General features: G+C 38.3%; 1 protein-coding gene across 6 annotated transcripts in view; it reads right to left on the reverse strand.

The window, feature by feature from the left end:
- Positions 1 to 27,556, reverse strand: part of PDE4D (phosphodiesterase 4D) — a 1,410,663-nt gene that overhangs the window by 326,645 nt on the left and 1,056,462 nt on the right. The window contains exon 1 of one of the 6 annotated variants that reach the window (XM_042939570.1): positions 25,573 to 25,813. The exons of 4 other annotated variants lie outside the window; for them this stretch is intronic. Coding sequence is in view for 1 of the 2 variants with exons in the window: in XM_042939590.1 (XP_042795524.1) it covers positions 18,784 to 18,872 (89 nt within the window). In the remaining variant the exon portion in view is untranslated. Of the gene's footprint in view, positions 1 to 18,783; positions 18,990 to 25,572; positions 25,814 to 27,556 lie in introns of those variants that run through there. One more of the 6 variants, XM_042939590.1, reaches the window with a different exon arrangement.

A 27,556-nucleotide genomic window follows, 5' to 3' on the forward strand; every position in this document is an offset into this window, starting at 1 on the left:
AAGATTATTTTTTTTCAGAATTATTTTTAAGTAATCTCTACACCCAACATGGGGCTTGAACCCACCCTGAGACCAAGAGTCACGCGCTCTACAGACTGAGCCAGCTAGGAGCCCCCCAGGTGAAATTGATTTAATAATATATTTTATTTAACACAATAGGTGCAAAATATTACCACCTATACAAGAAATCGTAATAAAAATTACTAATGAGATGTTTTTCACTTTTGTTCCCACCTCGTACTTGAAATCTGTGCATTTTATACTTCCAGCACATCTCACATGTATTAGCCACAGTTCAAGTGATCTGTGGCTACTGGCTGTCTTGTTGGAGAGCACAGTTCTAGATTAGCAGTCAGCTTTCTTTGGGGGCCATTTTTCTACACAAATACGAGATAAACTGATACACAGAGTTAGCTGCATTTGCAAGGAAGGACGGAGAGTGAGAAAACCATATTATGAGGTGGATACTAGATGATCTACAGGCTCCTTTAATAGTTATGTAACTTAAATCCACTGAAGAGCTTAGTTGTACATGGGCTCATCTTACTTGATACGAGGCCCAGAGTCCCTTAAAATAGCTCCATTCACTAAAGTAAAGGGGTGATTGTAATTGATTTTCAAGTAGAAAAATCAGTAACATCAATTTGAAATGTAAAAATAAATAAATTCTGTAAATATATGTTGAACATCATTTGCATATATAACACTTGACTAGGTCCTGGCTTTTCGTTATAGTTAACAGATATGAGAAATCCAATTTCCCAGGCAGTGGTATGTATGTACACACACACACACACACACACACACACACACACAGACACACACAAAAATATACACATGTATCCAAAGACATACCTATATGCTCATATGCATGTATGTATGTGTGATATAAATCCCAGTTCTTTTTTTTTTAGTTTATTTATTTTTGAGAGAGAGAGAGAGAGCAGGGGAGGAGCAGAGAGAGAGGCAGACACAGAATCTGAAGCAGGTTCTAGGCTCTGAGCTGTCAGCATAGAGCCCCATGCAGGGCTCAGACTCAAACCAAGAGATCATGACCTGAGCCAAAATCGAGAGTCAGACACTTAACCAGCTGAGCCACCCAGGTGCCCCATAAATCCCACTTATTTTTAAAGGGTCAGTGGTTGGTGCTTGTTATTTCTCTCTCTCTCTCTCTCTCTCTCTCTCTCTCTCTCTCTCTCTCTCCCTCTCTCTCTCTCTCTCCCTCTGCCTCTCTCTCTCCCTCTTTTTAATAATGGGCACTACAGAAGAGAAAGGAGAGACTCATTCTTGTTCTATAGCCAAGCTTGTTATGACACTTAAGCTTACCTTCAATGGAAAGAAATCTGTAGCTTATTCTTGCAAGTAATGATAATTAACATAAACTGCTTCTATATGCCACACTACTGTATGCATGCATCATCTCACTTAATACAGCAGTGGATGATGTAGGTACAGAGGCAACTGAACAGAGTACCTTTAAGAAGTTTAATAAAGGCCATATAACCCATAAATGGAACAGCCACAATTTGAACTTAGGAACCTCTGCTCAGTCATGAAGCTAAACTATTCATTTTAAATTCATGATGTTCTAAACGCTCTTTCGATAACGATTTGTTTTCTAAGCTGAATTAGGTACTTGAAAGCAATGCTGATATTTCTTATGACTTAAATATCTCTGAAGATCTTAATGGGAAAGAACATTGTAAATACCTACTTTCATACTTAGCATAACCTCTCACTTTATTTTATTCCAAGACCCATCCCGGAAAAGACTCAGCTTCTTTGTTTAGCTCTAACAAATACCAGAATCTACAACATATGGCGCCTCTTACCAGGATCATTTCTCCCAGTGTTTTCGTTCATCTTTAATGTGGATATTTGGTGGTCTGCTGGCTCTTGAGAGATGACAGACATCCTCTTCTGTAAACTGTGAATAACTATATTTGGACTTGCTTCTTCATGCTTTTTTACTAATCCTTTTTGTTTTTCTCATTTGTTAAACTGAAACCTTAAAATGATCAAATTTATCTTAATAGTATCAAAATTTTTGTTTTGGTACTGTGACAGAGATTAACTCATTACTAGTTGGACATCAATCAGTTGAATCAACTGGACAAGTAAATAACCCACATATTTCACAGTAGTCCATTTGAAAGTAGGCATCAGGGAGGTTTCTGTCTTAAAGCACCAAATAATAGAAGGTAGACAAAAGTAGTCTTCATTTTCAGAGCCATACTCTTGCTTTTACTTACTAAGTGTATCGAAAGAATAATTACTATTATTCAGAAGAATAATGTTAGCAAAAGAGTCACTTTTGGAAGTCTGTCAACCTCTGATTTAAGCAACGTATATCAGACTTGAACACATAAAATTTGGGGCTTCGTGTGTCTAGCAGATCATACATGCTCATACATTGGTTAAATGAACGACTGGATTGCATACAAGTTCAAGGGGTCATTGAACTATTCTTTGTTCTTTAATTGAACTATTCATTGATCATCTTTGATCTTTCCTGAGCTTGGTGTTAATATCATCAATATTTGCTTGATTATGAAGAAGTATGTAGGTAAATACCCTGGGTCATTTATAGTTATTTTTACTTTTGTAATGTTATTTCTATCAACTTAAAGGGATAGAGTCGTTAAATAGTTTGCACAATCAATTTCATGTGAGAAGGCTGAGGTATATGGAAGTTAAGTACCTTGCCTGATACTGTACGATGAGCAAAGATGAGAGTGAAAATCTAGTAGAGCGAGCTGCTGCTCTTCCAAGCAAACACTGGGAGAGTTCATATTATCATTACCATATAAAAGTAACCTAAGTAAATACTGAAGTGCTGGGACTTCATCACTATGATAATAAAGAATATTTATATTGAAAGTAAGAAATTAGGGGCGCCTGGGTGGCTCAGTCGGTTAAGCGTCCGACTTCAGCTCAGGTCATGATCTCGCGGTCCGTGAGTTCAAGCCCCGCGTCGGGCTCTGTGCTGACAGCTCAGAGCCTGGAGCCTGTTTCAGATTCTGTGTCTCTGTCTCTCTGACCCTCCCCCGTTCATGCTCTGTCTCTCTCTGTCTCAAAAATAAATAAACGTTAAAAAAAAGTAAGAAATCATATTTTCTGCGGTGAGTTATACAACAAACAGAAAAGAAATGAAGTCTGATGTCGGATTGGAATATGAAAAAATATATTAGCCTTCATATAATATACAAAATAATTTAAGGAAAGAACTTGTTCATGGGTGTTATAATAAAACCCTTTCTATCTATTTAGTCATCCTTTAGTTTTCATTTTCAACAAAGGAAAGCTAAAAAAAATGTCTTGGCCCTTGCCTTCCTCTCTCCCCTGTAACTGATCATAAAGGATGAGTAAAAATGCTTGAAGTGTGGCCAACGATCACTGAACTTTTAACACAAACTTCCTGATATTTTCAGTGATATAGGATACTGGTCAGTTTTCTCAGAAACATAAATTTTTCTCTGAGGATGGAAACGATATTGGAGGATGAGGCCAGGTTTCAGACTCAGTCTCTTAAATTCTTACTTTAGATATGTCTTAGGGCTCTTGTTCAGTGGTTTAAATAATTCATGGAAAAGCAAATGTTCTGGAAACCTCATTCTCAACATCTCAAAAAAAAAAGCTTATATTCTCTGTCTTTCATTCTCATCTTCCCTGTCATTGGTGTTTATCTTAACACTGTTTCTATCAATGGAACCAGGAGTAGACCATTAAAAACTACAGATATGTATTTATTTTAAGCATTTACAAGAACCCCCATGATTCATTTTCAGGGTCTACACATTTTGTCAGTGTATCAGTGTATTCTGTTATGAAGTCTCTACTATACTAACAATAATTAGGATTAGTTTTGGATCCTACTAGGGGGACCACAATTGAATTTTGACTGATTTCACATGGAGGTAGAAATTTTTATTTTATTTGCAAAATTTACTCTCTCTGAAAAATTTATTCTTTTTAAAAATTTTTTCTTTTTTTCTTTTTTTTGAAGGAGACCATTGCTTCTACACACAGAAAACTCAACAGCATACACCTGGCCCAGTTTTGAGGCTACTTCCTCAGCCTTTGCCTCTTCTAGTCTGGAACTGTGAGCCACAGATTTTGGACACAGGATGTTGCTTCCCAAGTGATGGCAGATCTCATCATATCTGTCATTATAATCGGTACTGATAGCTTCTATCAGCTTAGCCAGAGCTCCTTTGTCTCCTGAGTTCACCTGTGTGAAGGGGATCGTGGTGCAGATCTTCCCGTGGACCAGCTGCTCCAGCCTAGTCTTCCTCTTGATAATGCAGAGGGATCCTCATCTGATGATACAGGGCAGGCAGGAAGACTACCAGCTCTATAGAATCCATATCATGTGCCATCACTACCAGCTGAGTTTTCTTGTTTTCCACCACGATGGTGACAGTACTAACCCTGCAGAAGGACTGGTGACCTCTTAGTATGGATTTCTCCTTTGCACTTCCAATCTCCTAAACCCTTTCTACTCATCCCAGGGTCCAAGGACCAGCATCATTAGCACCATCTTGGAGGTTGCTAGGGATGCAGAATCTCAGGCCTTATTCTTGACCTACTCATTCAGAATTTGCATTGTAACAAGATCGTCAGGAGATGGGTGTACATCCAGTTTTTAAAGGCACTGGCCTAAGGCATAGAACTTAGTATTTAATTACAAAATGTCTTGTTCCTTTCAGCAAAAGTGTCAGTTTCTCTTCAGTTTCTAGTACCAAGCATAAGCTATTTATTTAAATATAATAAAATGATTGAAAACAAAGAAGAAAAGGAAAAAAAAAAGCTTTCTAAGGTAAAAATAAAGCCTGAAAAAATCAGGCCCTTTATTTTATTTTCCAAAGTTTTATTTTGCTGTCAGATTCTTTTACAAACCACTGTCTCAGAATAAGTTCCCAAATGGAGGTCGACTGTGATCATGCCTGGTGGACCCATCTGCATTCGATGACTATAGGCTGATTATCTACTTAAAGGATGATCCTCACCCCTAGCACTCCCCTTTCTGTATGAATTTGAATATTTCATATCTGCCCTGTCCAGCAGGCAGGACAACAGGGAATGAAAACAAAGATAAGCCATTCCGGTCTTCTTTAGCAGTTTTGCTAAAAGATTTGATAGTCTGAAACACTGGTTAAAGTGAATTCTGTAGACTTTAATTTACCATAGCTCAGTGATAAATTTTAATTTACCATTGACAAAATGATTAGCTATCCTAGGCTGCAATTTGGTATGTATTGGGAAGAACATTTTCGGGACCTGGAAGAATTAATACAAGTTCCAGTGGGATCCAAGGAGTTTCAGGCACCAAATGTTGGTTCTGAGGATTATATTTTTAGTAAAACCTCATTTCTGAGGAATTTAAAAGTGAAGCTCAAATATAACAACTTCAAGAGCCCACTAAGGTAGAGATTAAAATTTAAAAGAGAACATTATAAATCCTTAACTCCTTTCCTAATTTTCAAGTCAGGTGACATTATATAGAAACTCTTATTTTCAAAGTTCATGATTTAAAATGTCTGTCCAGAGGGGCACCTGGTGGCTCAGTCAGTTAAGTGTCCGACTTCAGCTCAGGTCACGATCTCATGGTTTGTGAGTTTGAGCCCTGCGTCAGGCTCTGAGCTGACAGCTCGGAGCCTGGAGCCTCTTCTGATTCTGTGTCTCCCTCTCTCTCTGCTCTTCCCCCACTCATGCTCTGTCTGTCTGTCTGTCTCTCTCTCTCTCTCAAAAGTAAACATTAACTAAATAAAAAATAAAATATCTGTCCAGTAATAAAGTATACATTGTTTCAAGTCATGAAACCCCAAGAATACATTTCTACTGCCTTAACTTTCCTTTGTGTTCTGCTGAATATGCCGCCAATTAGAGAGACATAGGATTGGATTTTGAAAGCCTCGAGAAATAGGAACCACAGTTATTACACATGCTAAACGTCTTCAGTCATTGTCTAAAATTAATGATCACACTTTGACATGGTACAAACTGAACCAGGGTCAGCTTACTTACTTGATGTACCAGAAACCAGACTGGTATCATAAATCAGTTTATGATGAGCTTTAGAGGGAATGACATACAAAAGGGGATTATATGTCACCAGGATCTTGACATTAAAAAAATAAATAAAGACACAATGAGAAAGAAAGAGGAAAGAGAATAAAGGAAATGTACTGTATAATAACTTACATTGCCTATGTATTTGCTAGTGTGTTTAAACAGGTTAGGTTGGCTTAGGAAAAGTCCGAAACAACTTTTCTAAGAAATAATTTATGGGAGGGAAAACCTCATTTAAAGTGAGCATAGGATATATAGCTAGAACCAAAAGTAGGAGATGGACATTTTAAAATAGAATAAAATATTATTAATTGTTTTGACTCACAATGGTTATTGCTGGGTTGACAAATCAATCTGGATAAAGTGTAAGAATATGATTATAGATTTAAACTGAATATATGTCAAAGATGGGGTCAATTCTGTTTCTGCACAATGTGTCATGTTTTCTACTAGGCCTTCATTCCATAGATGTGTTCTATTCACCACGAGGAGAAACAGAATGTGAATGCCATACTATTCCTGGAAAATCAGGTTTTATGAATCAGAATATCCATCTCCTAGGTAATCATTTATTAAGATGCTGTCATTGAAAATGGAATACCTAGATGGCCTGCCCTTTGGCGAGGATGTGGAAAACTGGAACACTGCCTCAGAAATTATATAAATGGTACAATCACTTTGGCAACTTATTTGGTGATATCTAAAAACATGCATAAACTGCAGTCCAGAAATTCTACCCTTTGGGATACATCCAGTATATGTACATGCACTCACACTTACACATAGACCATAGTCATTTGTTTATCAGGTGACATATACTAGAATGTTCATAGCATCTCTATTCATAATAGCCTCAAACTGAAATACCCAACTATGAGTCAACAATAACATTAATGAGTAATTGACAGTATATTCACTCATGATATATTATCATGAGAATGAACAATCTACAACCACAAAAAACGATATATATGAATTTTATTATTGCAATGTTGATGGGAAGAGGCCAAAACAGAAGAGTTTCTATTATATAATTTCATTCATAAAAAAGTTCAGAAACTGGCAAAAAAAAAAAAAAAAAAAACCCAAAACCTTCTGTGCTCTTAGAATTCTGGATAGTTGTTATCTTTGGAAGCACTGTGACTGCAGGGAGCATGAAAGGGTATCCTTGGTCATGTTTTATTTCTGGATCCGAGGGCTGGTTATATGAATATGGCTAAGGCTAAGCATTTTTTTTCTCAGCTAGTTGCACATTCACACCCATCATCTTGAACCGATAGATTCTCATGGGGCACTAAGGGCTATATACAAATAATCTAACAAGAAAAGAGAGTCCCTTTCCTTTTTACCAATACTGGGTGGGCAACATAGCTATTTTTAAGTCATCTAGAGCTAACAGAAACATTAAGCCTTTCAAGTTCATTTCAAAACAGAAGACAATTGTCTCCCCTGCCAATAATTTCTTCTTTACCTTTCTTGGCATTTCTGCAAGTGAGATCTCTCTGACATATCTGTTGTCTCAGTCCAAATGGATTTTCTTTAGGAAGAGGAAAACAGTGTGGAGGTTCCTCAAAAAATTAAAAACAGATCTACCCTATGACCCAGCAATAGCACTGCTAGGAATTTACCCAAGGGACACAGGAGTGCTGATGCATAGGGGCACTTGTACCCCAATGTTTATAGCAGCACTCTCAACAATAGCCAAATTATGGAAAGAGCCTAATGGTTTATATACACAATGGAGTACTACGTGGCAATGAGAAAGAATGAAATATGGCCCTTTGTAGCAACATGGATGGAACTGGAGAGTGTTATGCTAAGTGAAATAAGCCATACAGAGAAAGACAGATACCATATGTTTTCACTCTTATGTGGATCCTGAGAAACTTAACAGAAGACCATGGGGGAGGGGAAGGAAAAAAAAAGTTATAGAGGGAGAAAGCCAAACCATAAGAGACTCTTAAAAACTGAGAACAATCTGAGGGCTGATGGGGGGTGGGAGGGAGGGGAGGGCACCTGTTTGGATGAGCCCTGGGTGTTGTATGGAAACCATCTTGATGATAAATTTCATATTTAAAAAAAGGAAAAAAAATAAAAAAGGAAGAGGCACCTGATGGTGGTTGTCCCTGAGTATCTCAGCCAAGGGTTAGGGGAGTAGCTCACACAAGAGAAGTTGTATAGTATCCTCTTCCTCAACAAGGGGACACAGAACAAAAACGTGCCCGCCACCAGCAGCAGCACCACTGGCAGCTGGCAACTGGCTTTGCTTAACACATTTTGAACTTCATAACAAATGGCTACAGAAGGTTATGGTGGGAAAATACCCAGTCATTTTCTAGGAAATGGTAAGTATATACATACGTAAAACAATTATAGGAGCAGTAAAATGTTTTTGTCTTTCAGTTCATCTGAGATCGGGACAGTGACGCTTTGTGGAACTCACGGATGAGAACTTTTTATCAAGTACAACCCAAAAATGGCAAAAGGATTTTTCTGTTATGGTTTTCTCTCTCGTATGGTTACCACTCTCTCACTAGAGAATGTACTTACATCATCAAATTAATGTGATGCCTAAACAGGACATAAATCTTCCCTTTAGATGAGAACACTAATCAGATTCAGCTAGTTTTTCACTCTCCATCCATCTAAACACTGCAATTATGTGAAAAGAAAAACCTCTGTTAGACCTCTCTTCCTAGCCAATCCATTTTACTATCCTATATAAACAAATTCTGCCATTGCATTCCTTTATCCATAGCAACTTCAAGTGGATAATCCACAAATCAATTAAAGACAAGTTAATTGCCAAAAGGGATCAAGCAACAAGCATTAGAAGCATAATATTTACAGGCACCATCTTAAAATTTATGTGTTAGAGAAAAGTTGGGCTGACTAGCTCTCCCTGTAATCCAACATTTTAAATTTGTATGATAACTTTTGAAAATAAAAAAAAAAAATGCATCACATTATTTCTCCCAGCTTATGACATCTCTATTTTTAGGGCTGACATGGACAGATAAACCAAGCCAAGAAAAGGTACTACTGTAGGATATACTACTACTATTGATTTTTAAATTTCATTTTTTTAACTTTAATATTTTATATCATGGAACTTTTTGAGGATTACACAAAACAATGTAAAAGAAAGTATGATATCCACTCCCCTTTCCTTCTCCTCTTTGCATGTTTACAGTTAAGGAGAAGCAAAGACAAATTCAGTGAGGAGACTGGAGTCTGATATGACCAAGAACACAGTCAATAATGAGGTGAATATCCATGTGGTTCCATCAACTGGGTGCAATTCTTAGTTATGTCTTGCCTGCCTAGGACTGCAAATGTACTCATGGATATATGGAATGGACACACTTCAATTATATGTAACTAAATAGCTCTTTTCTTTATGAAGGCTTCCTTGATTTCTTCAAGCAGAATCTCCTGTCTCAGTACCTACGTTGTTTTATTTAGTTGTTAACTTGTTTATGCTTTCTTCCACTAAGAGGTAAGCTGTGTGAGAGCAAAGATCTCATCCATTTTCCTTATCATTATATTCCTAATATAAGGTTAATAATGTCAGGTGGCTAGTAAAACACCAGACAAAGGGGTGTGGTAGAGCTGTCCACACCAGCTGAAAAAGCAGACTCTTCCATGTTCAGGAGTATTTCTAAATTGGTCATTATACCTACAACTGTAAAAAGTTAAATGATATGGGGTACCTGGGTGGCTCAGTCGGTTAAGCATCCGACTTCAGTTCAGGTCATGATCTCACAGCTCGTGGGTTCGAGCCCCACATCAGTCTCTGTGCTGACAGCTCAGAGCCTGGAGCTCTGCTTCAGATTCTGTGCCTCCCTCTCTCTCTGCTCCTCCCTGGCTCATGCTTTCTGTCTCATTTAAAAAAAAAAAAGTTAGAGAGGGAGGGAGCCAAAACATAAGAGACTCTTAAAAACTGAGAACAAACTGAGGGTTGATGGGGGGTGGGTGATGGGTATTGAGGAGGGCACCTGTTGGGATGAGACTGGGTGTTGTATGGAAACCAATTTGACAATAAATTTCATATTAAAAATAATAAAAACATAAACGTTAAAAAAGTTAAATGATATAAACTTATTAAATAAATGATGTTAAAAACACTAGTAATAAACATTCGAAACTCTTTAGTTCCTAGCACTTTGACTACATTGTTACATTATGTACATTCTTGAGTTCATTTACATCAACATATCTGCCTGCACTACAATGCACCTCTTGCCAACTCTCCATCAAGTGACCTCTACAGCTTGAAATGGGCCACTGGGAGGATTTGAGGAGTTTTGAAATCAGCAAATATTACAAACAGCCTTTTTTTTTTTTCCTTTTGGTGTCTTCACAGAAAGCTGGCTGTTAACATTTACCAGCCCACTACTGAACAGGCTTATCATAGGCATTCAAAAATAGTTTGTGAATGAATGCATTCATCTTTTTTTTTTAATTTTTTTTAACGTTTATTTATTTTTGAGACAGAGAGAGACAGCATGAGTGGGGGAGGGACAGAGAGAGAGAGGAAGACACAGAATCTGAAGCAGGCTCCAGGCTCTGAGCTGTCAGCACAGAGCCCGACGCGGGGCTCGAACTCACAGACCGTGAGATCATGACCTGGGCCGAAGTCGGACGCTTAACCGACAAAGCCACCCAGGCGCCCCTGCATTCATCTTTTTATGTGAGTACTGATTACATTTGAGTGTTTGTTCATGGGAACATTAGTTTTTAACTTATTCCTTTAGCCCACCACAACGTTCATCTTTTTCACTCTCCAGTTTTCTTTTCACAACGGGGCTTACATACTTATTGCTCTTCAAACATCTGCCTTTCACATTTGATTGACTTCCCATAATTAAAGTAATATGTATCGACTCTGTCCACAGATCCATCTTTTCTCTGCAATATTTTAGTTGTTCCCCTTCCAAATTTACATTATCATTAGATGTCAAACTATACAATTTGACAAGTTTATTAGTTTCATAATGTCGTCTCCCTTGCCAATGAGATTTTCTTTTGCTCTGATTCACAGTCACTCTGGGCACTTATCTAACTCAGCCTTACAGAAATTAAGAGGCTTTCTTCAGCCCCTTGTTAAGAAAATTAGAGAAGCTCTTCAATTACGGTTCAAATGTGAAAAACATAATGGAGGTTAGGAGGGGACACCGGCAAGGCAGGAGGTGGGTATTCGGCGGTGGCAAAGCACACAGGGGTGGGAGCCTCCATAGCGAGAAGCAGCAAATGAAGGTGTGCAGAAGCAGATGTTCCCCCTCTAGGAAAGTGTTCATTATTTGCTATGGTCAGTCTGAACAGTCTTCTCTGGCCCACTCAATTAAGGTACTAGCCCTTAAAACTGTGTGCTGGGATTTCCTCAGTTTAATGACTTATAGCCCAAATTCTACTAGCTAAAAATCTAGAATCAACATAATGACAATATTATAAACTTTATTCACCACGAATACTCACATCCATTACACTTATAGTTTTAAGCATAGTATGGCTCTCATGTTGACCATCAGAAATACTCACAAGCATGATTACAAACTCTCAGCAGTGGAAGGTATCTTTCCTTCTTCTGCTACCTTGATTTCTGCATCTCCTGCCAGTCCACATCTGACCGTGCTCCAGGCTGGTGTGTAGCTCCCAGCCACCTAATAGCATCAGTACTTTTATAATAACCACACACAATTTTATATCTTTCTGTCTGTGCTTGCTGCATGCACTGTCTTGATAGTACAGAGAACTCACAAGCCCTACTTCCCCTCTTTAACTCTGTGTCTGGTCAGCATTGCTAATTGCACAGATTCCTTTGGATGTTTGAGATATGTTTCTTTCAATTTAGAAAATCTTAGCTAATGCCCTCTGCAAAAACCCTAGTTATGAAAAGGCTCTTCCAAATCCCTATTGCAGCTGTTGTAGGATGGGATTTTTAGATTTGTAGGTAAAGTGTCTGAGTGTAGTCTTCCTTAGAGGACTCTTTCTAGTATTTAGAAGCCCATCTTTTCATGGTGGCTACCCAATTTTGACTCTCGCACTCCTCCCTAGTTGTAGAAAGTGGGTACCAAATCATTCTGTTTGCCGCCTTACCAAAGACATTGATTTAAATGGGATCTGCACTGAGGTGAGGGGGTGGGACATTGGAGAAAAAAATTCGTGCAGAAGCACACAGAACCATGGTTTGTACAGGTCTGGCTGTGACACCATCAAATTTCATAACCTGGGTCTCTCTAGATCTTTAGGTTTTTCAATGTAAGATGATGGGTTTGAGCAGATGAACTCTTAGGTCTCTCCAACTTTAACTCTCTCTTCCATGAATTTTGGAAAAGGAAGCAGAGTGTCCCCATTCTTGTCAGTGGTCTAGAAATATTTGCTGATAGTTTCATTCATTCAATGTGTATACATCAACCACCTACACTACGTCACACACCCTTACAGGCGTTAAAGAGGTGGAAAAAAGAAGGCAAAAATCGCTGTCACATGGAACTTACATTCTAGTATTAATAATAACTAACATTTATTTTAGTGCTTTCATGTGCCAGGAATTACATATGATTAACACACTTACTCCTCACAACATCTCATTTTACAGATAAGGAAACTGAAGCAATAAAGTTAAATAACTTTTCAATGTCTCATAGCTGTGAATGAAAGTATGGAAATTTGAACCTCAGTTGTATGGGTCTAGAGCCAGCCAGCTCCCAACCATCACTCCACACCACCTTCCAACGATGCAGATGTTTGACCTGCAAGCCGCCAGCTGTATTGCTCTAATCTGTAACCAAATGCAGCCCCAATGATGATGGGTAACCTATAAACCTATCTAAGAGCATCACAAAATTGGTGAAATGGTAAGAGAACTGTGGGAAATGCTATAAAAGAAAGAGGGGGTAAGCAGCTGATTGTTAAATACATATTTTCGCTGAAGGGCACAATGGCTTTGTGAAGTAGGCATTTATATTTTCCATTTATAGACATGGAATCTACTGATGACAGTTAGGGAAACCACTCAGTCAAGAAAGCAGCAGAGTTGGCATTCAAACTTCATCTGTTCAGCTCTAAAGCCAAAGTCTTTCCCCCTCTACTATGCTACCTCTGCCCACATATGCAGTGATTGTCAACCTCTCTGCTATTCCTATAATGACTGTTATGTGGCCTATAAGGTAACTATTTCTTCCCATTTTCAATAATCCTATTACTCTCCATTTGGAATATGGTTAAGAAGGCCAGTTTAATATTCGCAACAATGCCAGTGGAATAAATAGGCACGGAACAGGATGAAGTTGACCTCTTTAAGCTCAGACAATCTTCAGGCTCCACTGAACAGCTGGCCAAGAAGCAACATTTTGGCAGTAAAATAAAACCACATGACCAATGTATTTGCCCAGATGATATGAGCCAGATGGAAGCCCACAAACAAAACCCAGTGAGAGGATAGAGCTGGGCCACTTAACTCACCGATTAGGGATTGTTTGTTTCATTGTTTCTTAACATAAGAAATACTTACAATTGGGCATTCTTGCTCAATACTGCTCTAAACCAATACCAATTAGTTTAGATGACAGTTTAGGTATTATTTAGTAAGTTTCTATTTTCATTGACCACCAAGCCATGTTCTACATCAAATTACAAAATGATCTCTTTTCAGGGAAAGATTCGGAGTTGAGCCCAGCAGGACAGTAAATCTATTGAATCGCACTTCTTGGGGCACCTGGGTGGCTCAGTCAGTTAAGCATCCGACTTCAGCTCAGGTCATGATCTCGCAGTCTGTGAGTTCGAGCCCCGCGGCGGGCTCTGTGCTGATGGCTCAGAATCTGGAGACTGCTTCAGATTCTGTGTGTGTGTATGTGTGTCTGTCTGTCCGTCTGTCTCTCTCTCTCTCTCTCTGCACCTCCCCAACTCGCACTCTGTCTCTCTCTCTCTCAAAAATAAATAAACATCCAAAAAAATTTTAGAATTGCACCTCTCATTAGGGCACACTCCTCCCTGTGTGGTCATGAGAGGATTTACTCAGGAAACTAGAGGTAGCAGAGTGACTACTTAGAAGTCTAGGCTCTGGGACAGACTGCCAGGGTCCAAATTTGGGCAAGTTTCTCAAACTTCGCCTGGTTTCCTCAGCTGTAAAAGAAAGAAAACAGTTGATCTACCTCATGGAGTTGTTTTGTGGAATGAAGTGAGACAACACATGTACCTTACTGGGAACACGACATGGCACATTTAAGTGCCTAAGAGAAATTAAATCTTATCAATTACTCACTTGTTACTTATATTACTCCAGACTTTAGTCTCCGGGTGTGTGTGTGTGTGTGTGTGTGTGTGTGTGTGTGTGCTCGCGCACCTGTGTGTGTGTGGCCTCTAATCCCTGAACCTTCAATTCTTTCTCCCTTATTTGGTGGCATTTCTCCTCACTTACCCTATAGAATTAATGGAGATGAGCTGTAGGACAGTAAAAACAATAGTTATCACATCTCTTACATCTGAAAAGCTTTACACAAATGCTGTGCAATAGGAGGCATGAATGGGGTTCTTAGAAAGTTATATCCCAGTGTATTGACTTGTTGGTGGCACTCATTTGCCTTCCTAAGGCCTGGGTTCCAGCCTGCTTTTCTAGTGGGTATTGCTAGGCTTACTTTGACAACGACTGAGGTGCTAAGGTTCAGGTTTTAGTCGTAACACAGCAGCTGAGACCGCACTCTCCTCTTGTCCCTGCTCATGTCTGCCTCTATCAGATGTCCAGATCCAAGCTGCAGATCTAAACATAGATTTGTAAGAGCACAGGGGATGACTTAAGGTCATTGATGGTTTTTTGTTCTAGTACATGTGGCCTTTCATGACTCTAATATCACTTGTGCTTTTGTTTCTTAATCTGATTGTTAATTCTCCTTTCCACTGATCAGTCTATTTCACGTTAAAAATATTTACTTCTTAGCCCTTCTACAAGAGGTACAGGTATGTGCAAATGAATTTAATGAATCACCTATTTAGCAGCTCTGTTAAACCACTGGGGGAGCGATGTTGATGTTGATGTTGAAACTACTGGCAAAGAGAGATTTGGAGATTTTCTGAGAATCTCAATTATTTAGAGTATTCCATGACCCCTGTTAGTATAAGAGACAAGAAAACTAGAACTGCTTTCTGCTTCTGGCTTGTGGGATGCTAGGCGAATCATGTCTGTCCTAAATGTACCTTGGATGGCTTTCTTTTCTATTTGCATACAACCACCCCAGAATCACCACATAAAATGTTTATGTGGTTTTTTCTTCTTTTTCTTTTAGCATCCCTTTCTGAGAAGAAGGAAAGCAGAAAGTTTTGTGAATTGTTCTGGTTGGAAGACAAGACCATCTCTTGAAGGGTAACTTTCTATTTAAAGTTTCCTTGAACATTACAATACTTTCAAACAATAGCAATTAGACAAACAAAATGTCCTAGTGTTGTTCCCTTGGTGAGCTGGCAGAGTCCATCAACCTGCTAATTCTTAGCTGCTCATTCTTTCTTTCCTTCCCAGATCATTTTCTGTCCAAACTTTTAGGTACTATATTTAAAACTCCAACATAAATTCACACATTATTTCTTCAAACCTAATGTGAGGAACACATCATTCCCTTTTCACTCTCCTCGAAAACATATATGAAAGATGTGGCTCTAAGTAATAATTGGCACTCATTCCATATCCAGAGAGGAAAATTAGTCTCCTTAGTGTGCAATCCTCTTTTTCTCTCTATCAAATAAAATGTGGCTTCATACACTATATATTAATCATATTTGGCTTTTTATAAAAATGTATTTTGCCCACAGAAGACAAAAATTTTGTCACTGCTGAAAAACTACTTTCAAATCTATTTTAAGCATTGTTTACTGTCTAAGATTGTACTTCTCAGAGATGAAGAGTCATCCAATGTATATGATTTGCTCTTACTTTAACAAATCAGACTCTAACTGAATTCTCCAGATTCTAGGCTTGGCTTTCCTTTACCCTGAATGCTACAAGAAAGTGAAAACAATGCCAAAGAAAACTATTCCAGATTAAAGGTAAGTGTACCATCAGTATCATGCATTCATGTCCATTCCATCTTCAAAGAAAAAAATTATATTATACTAGACACATTTCAGGATTTTACAGAATATGAAATATTTTTCTCGAGCCAATAGTCTTGTAAAGGGGAAATTCAATGAAGAAAAATTAGCTGATGCCCAGTTATTTCAGTCGCTTTAATAGTAAAATCATATCCAAACCCTCTCAAGGGTCAAGATAAGCTTAAGCTACTTCCATTTTTTTAAGGATCACATATGTTAAACAATCAATTAAAAAAATTTCAAAAACAAGGTTGCAAAATTGTGGGAAAATTTAAACATTTATATTAGTTTAACACCTTTAACCCCAGGAATGCTAGGCAATAAAAATGTGCCATTCAGAAGATAAATGTAGAATTTAAGTGTGTGTGTGTGTGTGTGTGTGTGTGTGTGTGTGTGTACACATACATACCTATATTGATTCACAGTGCATTTGAGGTGGTGTGGCCTGTTAAAGTTTACAGTTAGATGATAAATATCTTTTTTCATTATTGCCAGTACACTGCTGTAGCTGAATGCATAATCTTTTTGAGCAATGACAGACCTCTGAAAATGTGAGACCAGAGTGGTCAACTGGCCTCCAACTTCCCTAACTATCTCCTGAACCCCTGGCCTCTGATAGGCCCTGATTATTTCAAAAACTTGGCTTTGCAAATAAAGCAGTGATACCAACTAAGATAGTATAGCAAAATGCTTCATCAAATATGAATTAATAGCACTCCTGTCACATGTAAGGGAGCCCCTGGCCTCAAAGAATTTACAGTCCAAATAGAGAGACAAAACAGGACCCAAAGAATAGTGAAGACAGTTCATGCAAATAATTTAATTATTACATGGGCAATTCGCATTCACATTAAAAACCTATCAATGAGGGACAAAGTCTCTCAGGTGCCAAAGTGGATTGGTCCATGACGGTGATTCGGGATGTCACTCTTACCTCTTGCTATGAAAGAGGCTTGTTAGAACTAAGAACCTGGGCTGTAGTTTGGAAAGGATCAGAACTTGACCAACAGACAATGAAGATAACTTTGCCAGACTAAGGCAAGTTGCATAATATATCTGCAAATCATACAGTAGAGCTTACACTGCATTTTTTGAGATTTCTGAAACACTAGTGCAACATGCTATTCCTTTCACACTACCCAGTAGTTAGGCATGTATGACAGCCTGGGAATTATTATCAGATCTCGATGATGAGGGGAGTCTAGAAGCCACCATCTACTGGAAACATGCACTGTAATGTTACATATCCTTGATGAGCTTACAACAATTATGAACATGCACATAAGAAGCATGAGATCCAAATAATAAGCATGAGATGTGGATTGATTAGAATGTAAAATATATAGTAGGGCATATAATTTCTAATGTTGAACCGTATACGTAACTGATAAAGTAATATAAATAATAAAAATACATTGTATTTATTTTGTTTTGAAATAGAAATAAATGAAATTCCTACTTACATTTTTAGCTGTCAACTTTTACTTATCCCTTGTCAAATTTTGCTTATGCATTGTTACTATAGGTGAAGTTCATAATTTGATTTCTCTGATTTTATAGTTCCCTAATAAATTCCAAGGGCACTATCTTCCATACTGCCTAAAACAAATAATTTCCTTGAATTATTTTAAACCAAAATTTGAATTTTTTTATGCAAGTAAGTCAGAAAGTATTTTAATCCAACTTGAATGCATACTTCTATATAGGCCTAGTAATTTCTAGATGTTACATTTGGTCTAAATAAGAAAGACATTCTCAAGATTTTGCAAAACAGTTTCAACTGTATTTGCTCTTCCTGAAACAGCTTTTACTGTTACAGACTAACCAATCAGAAACAAACAAAAAAAAAGTGTGAAGAATCAATCTTTTCCTTGTAAATAGCTAGCATACTCAAGCAAAGAAGGAAATCAAAGATTTTTCTGTCTTCTTTCTTCTTTCTAGTTGTTTGGTTAAAATAAGCTAACTTGGATGTAAAACAAAGTTGTCATTGACACATTATTGAGGTGGTGAAGTGAAGATTCTTCATGTGATTTCTGCAGAAATCCTTAGACATAAAAGATTAACAAAACTTTGACTTTGATTTTATGGGGTCTAATTCTCCTGGACAAGATGATTATCATCTAGATCGCAGAGACAGTTTCCACTTTTCCACGTGAATTTGCCCAGAAACCCTTAGAGCATGAGAATAGCATTTCCTTCCTTTTGCTTGATTGCCTGTTTAATCAAACAAGACCCCTTTCCTGACATTTGAAGGATTCACTGAAAGTTAGTATGACCAGTGTAAGGCTATATTAACTCCATGAGGTATGTTAAGACCCTTGTTTTCCAGATGTGGGTAATAGGAATGTTGTTATTTGGTTTTTGGGTTTTTTTTTAAGTTCACCATTTGACTCTCAAAATCAGCTTTTAGAGTTAGTCAACTTCCTGCTATTTCTCAGGTTCCCACACACCCCAACTATTTTAAGGTTCATTTCTTTGTCACTCATATTTTGCATAGTGCCAAACTAAAGCATGTTACAAGTTACATAGATCGACACAGGGAAAAAGAATATTTGCAGGGGGAGGGGGCTAAAGCCATAGAGACTGATTAAAAAATTCTTCCCAGCTACAAAAAGTAAAGAGTGATACCTGTAGGACTTTGAGAAACGCAATCTTGTTTTGGCTCTGGGAGGTTGTCCTGGCACTGTGACTCCTTGAAGATCCCAAAGAAAAGCCATTTGTAAGGAAAGTGCCAGGATCGCTGGAAACTGCAGAAAGTCAGAGTTGGTACAGGGCCCGGGGGCCAGAGGGCCCCGCCGCGCGGAGCAGGAGGCACAGGAGGCACCGGTGGCTGAGTGAGGGCATTTCCTCTGTGTGGTGGTATGCACTGACAGGGAGGTGGCAGCCTGGCTGAGGCAGGGGTGGAAGGGATGGCCAGGACTTCCTGCTGCATGACACTTGCCCTTTGCGACAGAGCTTGCTTCACTCAGACCTTATCTCATTAATAACATGGGAAACACTCTCTCACAAATTTGCTTTTAAATATAGTCCTGATTAAACAGCAGAGTCACATGGCACTCCTGAAAAGCACAACACACACACACACACACACACACACACACACACGAAAAGTATGACTAAATGTGAGCAAACCTTTGTATCAAGTGTGAAGTTTAAAGAAAATGTAAACAGAGAGGCTTTGTTAAAAAAGAAGTGATTACATATCTACAAGGGGGAAATTAAACAAAGATTACTACATTTCACACAACTAGCTGCCTAATATAATTTTCCTTATTCCAACTTCTCTTACAAACAGGGATGGACATCATTATTTGCAAACCTTCCACAAGGATTTAATCGTCTTGAAATACCAGCACCTCCCTGCAAGTCAGTGTGAGAAGAAAACAGGCAGATCACTTTCAAAGCTGTTGGCAGCTTTCCCCTCAAGGAGATGGTGCGTCACCTTGGAGAGTCAATTATAACGCATGACTTTGACAACAAAGATCAATTTTCTTTTTCATTTTCTATTCCCTAGAAACATTTCTTAACTCCCTGATAAATCCCTTGAAACAACTTTCATTCACGTTAAATAAATGATGAAAGCCAAACAGAGTCCTTCGCATGTTTTATGAGTCCAGCACATCTCAGGGAGGCATGTATTTCAAGATACTGTATGCAAGGAGTCAAAGGACCCCAATACCATCATCAGTCCTCACCGCAGAGTGGTATTTCATGTTAACAATGCAACGTAATTCCATCAGTCCCTGTCCAAACACTGCCGCACGGGTGACCTCAACTGTAAACCAAGGCAGAACTCCGCTTCTCCCGGATAAGATTAGAGAGGCTTGGAGTGCCCAAGAGTGAAATTTAACCCGCTCTGAACGGGACAAAATTGGCCAAGAGTTGAACTTAGTTATCATTGCCGTATCTGCCAAATTTTGAGACCCAGATAGCTCAATCTATCGCTTGCATACCCAGGGGGCTCCAAAACATTCATGGAATTTCTATAAAAGCTCAAGTAAGCAAACAGGACACTTATTTTCACAACAGCATCCAGCACATCAAGGGTTCTTGAGAACACTACAGGTTCCATATCAGCTTTGTGAATGAGTAATAGAAAACATTTCTATCGTTTCACCTCTTTGTTATCTGACAGATGGGCCACAAGAGTGCGTGAGTGAGAGCTGACCAAACAGCAGCAAACTTGGAGGAACCAAGAGTTCATAAATAAACACGTTCTCTCTGAATCAACCAGCAGTATTTGAACGCTTCACGAACGACACCTTTTTGCATTTGTATATGGATTCGCATTGCACAGAGCAAAATGGGTGGCCAGCACCCAGGTATTTTTGAGAAAGACTGAGAACGTGCCTATACCTACAGGAGTCTGCCCTTTTTGGGGTATGAAATTCCAGCTCTCATTATTTCATTCTTCTGTACTATTTAGTCTCCAGGTCAGGGCAACTCTTAGAAAATGCAAGCACTGCCAGCAGAGTTAACAAGTTGCTGAACAACTTGGTATCTAGTAGAGCGGCTTCATCAGCAACTGAGGTCAGGCAGTGTAGGAGAATTGGGAGTAAGGAGGATGTCCCCAGGAGCAGCTGGAGCGGGGAGGGGGAACACACAAACACGCTGGTGAGCAGGAGGGGTAGATGAGCCTCTTTTACCTCGCACCCAACACGAAACTCTCCTTCTGTCTGGTGGCATTTGGCATTTTAGAGGTGGAATAGCCTCAGTGTTTTCTGAAAAGAAAAGCTGCAGTCCACACATACAACTTTGCAAGCGAAAAAAACATGACTTCACTGCTACCTCGAATTATACTTACATGCCAGGGCGGACCCCGTCTCCCCAGAGAGGCGAAAGCCAGTCATAGGCATTTTGGCTAACATAGGTCTCTGTTTCCATTTCAATTTACATTAAATTTTTAAAATTTATTTATTTTTAATATTTCCTTCTTTTGAGTTTATTTGAGAGAGAGACAGAGAGAGCGAGAGCGAGAGCGAGAGAGAGAGAGAGAGAGAGAGACACGGCATGAGTCGGGGATGGGGCAGACAGAGGGGAAACAGAATCCCAAGCAGGTTCTGTGCTGTCAGCACTGAACCCATGTGGGGCTTACTCATGAACACTGAGGTCAAGGGTTGGACGCTTAACCAACTGAGCTACCCAGCGATCCTTCCAATTTACATTTTTAAAAGAATGTTCTGTTAACTGATATCTAACTGATAAAACATTAGGGCATAGTAATAATGCAGAATGAAAATACTGTGGAACGTCCAACTTTTTCTAAAAGCAACACAATAAAGGAGATGCAAAGTTGTCTTTTTCATTACTGCCAAAGCATTCCTTCTTATTTTCCCCCCTGATTCTTGAGATCAGACAACTAGAATCTTAAGCAGGATAAAAACAATGTAAATGTAAATGTAAAATTACGACCAGGGAAATGGATAATTTCATCCTTTTTTCCTAATGTGAAATTGGATACAGGTGCAAGAAGTATCTTCCGATGTTAATGTTATTTTTTTCCTTAAATAGTTCCTTACCGCCACCTTTTCATTTCTTCTGTACAGTTATACACCATCCCCTCTTAGGTTACCAGGCCTCAGCAAGGTCATAGAAATAAGCTACTTAATTCTGATATTAATCATGAGTAAAATTAAGACTTGATTTCAACTATAAATATCAATATCCTTTTGAAGGATTGGCTAGTCTTTATAGACATGAGAATTTGGACAACCGGAAAAAATTAAAATTAAAAATTAAATAATAAGTCTGCTAGGATGAACCTTTGCTGTCATTTATATTTGAAACAGTTGTTTATAATTTTCACTGCACATGTACTAGATGGTAGGAAAGGAAATAAAGTAATATTTTGAATATTTTGTCATTGGTAAACACTTATCTATCCATAAAAATATTACCAGGAACGGATTATTCAGTGGCAGAGAAATTCCATCCCGGGACAAACCCTTCTTCTACAAGTTGGAAACTAAACTTATATCCCTGGGAAAACCAGATTCTGAGATCTAAACTTTGCCACCATCAAACTGTGATCCAATAATTTCTAACATCCCTTAAATCTGAACAACATGCCCACCTCCTGCCAATAATGTAGATGTTATGCTCTGCAGGTCTAAATAAGGCATCTTACTTGCCTCTTGAGTATTTCTGGGATTTTGGTTCCAAGATTCCAGATGTTACAAGTGGCAAATTTGGGGTTTGTTGTCTGACACAGAAACTCAGCATTTCCTTTATAGGAGATAGCAACCATGAATCAAATTGAAACTCCCAAATCTAAAAGTGGAAAAATTTAAACATAACCCACATAGGCATTTGCTTACAATAAGTCACTATTTGACAGGTGGGGGGTTGGTGAGCTGAACTTGAGAGAAACAAAGAGTTACATTAGTGGAGTTGCATTGTGTTGAAATAGGTTGCCTCAGGAAACCAGAGCAGGCAGAGATAGGGTCCAGGATAACGTATTTTGAAATGGTAGCTGGTCACAGACTTAAAGGTAGCACAAGTGAACTCAGGAGCAAGCAACCTCACTTCAGGTTCATTTATCAGCTACCTCTGACAGAAGTCCATTGTAAGAATTCTATTTTCAGGGTGATCCATTGCAAAAGAATGTGCCAAAAGGAAATTTAACAAGGGGACTTGCGCATTTCTGTAAACTAGTATTTATTCAGTATCGGCAACTGTGGTTTTTATTACATTAATGTATTATCAAAATCAACTATTGATTATGATTCTAAATGGAAATGCTGCAAAATAATGCTAGCATTTGCTTTGATCCACCTTCAAATAGTCATTCTAAACCTTACATGTGTCTACTTGATTTAGAGGTCAATTCTTCCCTGTTCTAAAATGGAGAACAATTATTCTACAAGTTGTAACACTAACAGAATGCTAACAGAAATGACAGTACCCATACTCTTAAGACTATTAGGAAAGCATTTTCTGTGTTTTAAGCTGCTACCAATGCATACTTTATTCATATATGTTTCAGTAGACAAATAAAATGTAATTAAAGAGCTAATATTACTAACACATAGAATAAAACAGCTGACAAGACACATGATAAAAATCAGAATGAAAGATAAATAAAACTGGATTGTGAATCCAAATACTGTACTATACACTTAAGGTTCTCATCTACATTAGAACATTTTAGAATTCTTTTTAGCAATTCAGACATAATTAAATCAAGCCCCTTTTAATCAAAAAAGCACTGAGGTCCTTGTAAATACTTGAACAAATGGGGTTGAAGGAAAGAAATCAAGGAGAAAAAAATGAGAGGGAAGGGAAATACATTCTATGTTTATTAAGTATCTACTAAATGACCCATAGAGTCCTAGGAGACTTTTCTAAGTAGTCAACAGGAAATATACCAAGAGTCAAATTATTTTAAAATTTGGAATTAACATATGCTAATCATTTGAAATAAAAAACTAAACACTATGTTTTAATATGTAAAAAAGTATTCTTGGGTTAATAATTGTCCAATTTTCTGTGCATAAAGTTTTTAAAAGTCAGAAAATTTTGTTCTTTTCAATATTGTATCCATGAGTGTAGACTGAGAAAAATAATAACAAACAAACAAACAAACAAACAAACAAAAAACCTCTCTCCTGAGGTCTTAACTGGTAAGAGAAAGGACAGATTATGGAATTTCATTTTGAAAAATTTTTTTAACGTTTATTTATTTTTGAGACAGAGAGACAAAGCATGAATGGGGGAGGGTCAGAGAGAGGGAGACACAGAATCTGAAACAGGTTCCAGGCTTTGAGCTGTCTGCACAGAGCCCGACGCGGGGCTCGAACTCACGGACCGCGAGATCATGACCTGAGCCGAAGTTGGCTGCTTAACCGACTGAGCCACCCAGGCGCCCCAGGAATTTCATTTTGAAAGCCACTTCCTCTGACAAGCCTTCCCTGCTTTCCCGGACCAAGGGAAGTCTCCATAGCACTCTGCACTTTCTTCTTATCACTGTCAGCACATTTGTAATTACTATTTATTTTAACATCTAGCTTTCCTGCTATACCTAACCATTGTAAGGACATAGACCATGTCTGCTTTCCCACTGAATGCCCTGTGCCTAGCAAATGACCAGAGAAAAAAAGTCCCAATAATGTTTGTTTAATGAATGAACAAACCAATAACATCAGGGCTTCTTGAAAATAAGATGCATCACCTGTATTATATTTTTTGTGTGTTCCCAAATAGGGGCGAAATATTTTGCTATGGTAGGAGTTATTTATTTTCTTTTTCCTTACATGTTCCCTCTGACAAAGCCATAATTGTAGCAAGAGATAAATAAATAAAATAATAAAACCAGAAAAAAAAACATACTGTCACTGTTATGACCAAATGAATTACAGGTTTGTCCTCAGACTAGTTTTTTTTTTCTTTTTTTGGCTTAGTTTTTGATGAGGCATCATTGGGAAAATATGCAGGGCAGTCCTGATACAGGGTATTAGAGGAACAGTCATGCCATCAGCTTGCCGTGTGACCTTGAGTACTGCTGCTTGACCTTGTTACGTTTCATGTCTCATCCAAAGGAAAGCTACTGTGAAGAGGTTTTGAGAGGAATGTAGGGTAATTTATGTGAAAGCCTCTTGAAAACAACCAGACTAGATTTTAAGCACCACTACTCATAATGTTAAGCTTTTGGTCTGCTAGAAAAATTATTTGTATACTGTTAGAAACACTTCCAGTTTTAAAAATTTTACAGTAAAATGGGTCACCTCATAAACATGGTAAGTAGGAATACCATTTTACCAGTTGCAAAAGGGGTATCAATCTTAAATTTTGATCACTAATTTTTTCTCCCATTTGAAATCTTCCTATGATAAGTATAAAAGGATAGAATATTTTACAAGTTAATCCTTCAACAGAATATTAAACTCTTACTTGCAGGATGAAAACCTTCTATTCGTTCTGCTGACTAGAAGTAAATAGAAAAAATAAGGGGCAAGGAATTCTATTCAACTAGCTCATGGAATTTTTTCACAATTGTTCAAAAATCCTGGGCTTCCCCTAAATATAGGAACATTCCCATTTACTTTCTGAAAACTTGGGGGATCCTGCAGACAGGTTGTTTAACTGAAAAAGCATTTGCAACACTGATTCCAACCCATGCTGTTCTCATTGTTGACCACATACCAAATAAGGACAGAAATGGCCTCTTTTCAGCTCTTTAGAACTATGTTAACAAACAAGTAAAAGCAGTGATGGAATTACCAGGCTGAGAAACAAAATCCCTCCCTTGGGAGAAAGAAAAAGACCCCAAATACCAAGAATCTCTAAATAACAACAATCTCATGTGTTCAACTTTGGCACTGTGCATTTTTTCCATGACAGCGTTCAATATCTCGCTAAATCTGGATATCCATTTAGCGGAGCCAACATTCATAAACATTCCCATTCCTGGGTACTTACTGTCGCCCTTGTTACCCCCAGACTCCCTTCCTCATCCTGACACTCCTCATGTGTTGACTGAGTTTGTGAAGCAAAGGTTACCACAAGGTCAGAGTATACTTTTAGAATTCCATATTCTACTATGATGGTATCAACCACTAATTTGGTATTTATTCTATGATGAAGGCCTAGCATTCCTTTTATTATCTCCATAAAACTGTATCTATGAGTTTAGTTGTATTTTTATTCTGTTTTACGACAGAAGAAAAGGAGGCTTAGAAGTTTGAAGTAACCTGCCCCTGTGATCATACAGTCACGGAAAGGCAGATCTGAGATTAAAATTGGGGTCTTCCCAATTATAAAACCTATGCTTTTAACCCCAAAAGGCCTAGAATATAACTGAGGAATGAAGGAATGAGGGGGATGGTCCCTTTCTTTGGAGAGGTAAGTCATGGAGGAAGTTTGGAATTTTCATAGAAAGAACAGGCATATGCACAATAGTTACATAATCTTATTTCATCTTTTTCTTTTTAACCTTTTTTTTTTTTTTTTGAAAGAGAGAAAGAGAGAAAGCAAGTGTTGGAGAGGTGCAGAGTGAGAGAGAGAGAATCTTAAGCAGGCTCAACACTCAGCACCGGGCCTGATGCAGGGCTCGATCCCACTACCCTGGGATCATGACCTGAACAGAAATCAAAAGTCAGATGCTCAACTGACTGAGCCACTCAAGTGCCCCTAATCTTAATTCATCTTAACCAACTTTCAGGCAGACATTATTGTTGCCATCTTATAAGACAAGAAACCTGAGGCTCACAGAGGTTAAGTAGCTCAGCTGATACCAGAAAACTAACTAAGGAGATGTGCATCTGAGTCAGTTTTGCTTATCTCAAATCTTGTCTCCATGGTAGCTGGCTTCCCCAAGCTCTTTAGATCCCTAATTCCAGAGCCTGGAGACTGAGGCTGAGGGCAGGGCTGCATGGGCTCAGCTGTGATAGCCAGAGAGTTACAGAGGGAGCGAGAGAGAGGAGGCCTGCCAGAGGATGGCGAGACTTGGGGAAAAGTGACAGTGTCAGAGGGTTCGAATGCACCACTTACCACTTCCGCGCTGCATTTTCCCTTTGCATATTTTACATCAATACACACAGAAACACTTTTCAGCCTGTCTAACCAATGGTTGCAATTCACTAAGGAGCTAAAATAGAAATCTGGGTATTTCAGTAACAGTGAAAGAAACAATGTGTATTTATGTTATTAGTTTTTTATTTTGTAACAGGAGGCACAAAACTTAAGGTACCATTTTCTAGCCATACCTCAAAAACACCTAAGGAATTTATAACAGACATTTATACAATTATGGCATTAATAAGAAAATAGGACACATCCTGGCCCTTGTTTCCACTGTTATCATTAATTTTAGTTCTACTGGTTCAGTGGAGTTTAATGACTTTCCTGTTTGGTAAGTGGTAAATGATGAGCCTTGAGTGAAACTCTGGCTTACCTCTAAATTTTGGAAAACAAGCCATATATATATATATATATATATATATATATATATATATATATATATATATATAATTTTGAGAGAGAGAGAGAAACAGAGAGCATGTGGGGGAGGGGCAGAGAGACAGGGAGACACAGGATACTAAGCAGGCTCCACGCTTTGAGCTGTCAGCCCAGAGCCCACTGCAGGTCTTGAACTCGTATTCATCAACCATGAAATCATGACCTGAGCCAAAGTGGCCACTCAACCGACTGAGCCACCCAGGTGCCCCATGCCATTTCTAAATTAGTGACTTCTGTTAAATTCACTGCCTTTAAAATGTAGAGGTCAAGTGGAGAAGGAACAGTTGTGTTTCATTGGTTAGGTGATATCAACTAAAGTCATCTATTTATAGAAAATTCTGATTCAAATTTTAATTTAAATTGTATTTATAATAGTTTGATATATAGGTTATACCTAACTTTTAAGGGAATGAATTTACCTATGACAATAAAATAAGTTGCAGTC

This window comes from Panthera leo, chromosome A1 (assembly GCF_018350215.1).
Source record: "Panthera leo isolate Ple1 chromosome A1, P.leo_Ple1_pat1.1, whole genome shotgun sequence".
Lineage (NCBI taxonomy): Eukaryota > Metazoa > Chordata > Mammalia > Carnivora > Felidae > Panthera > Panthera leo.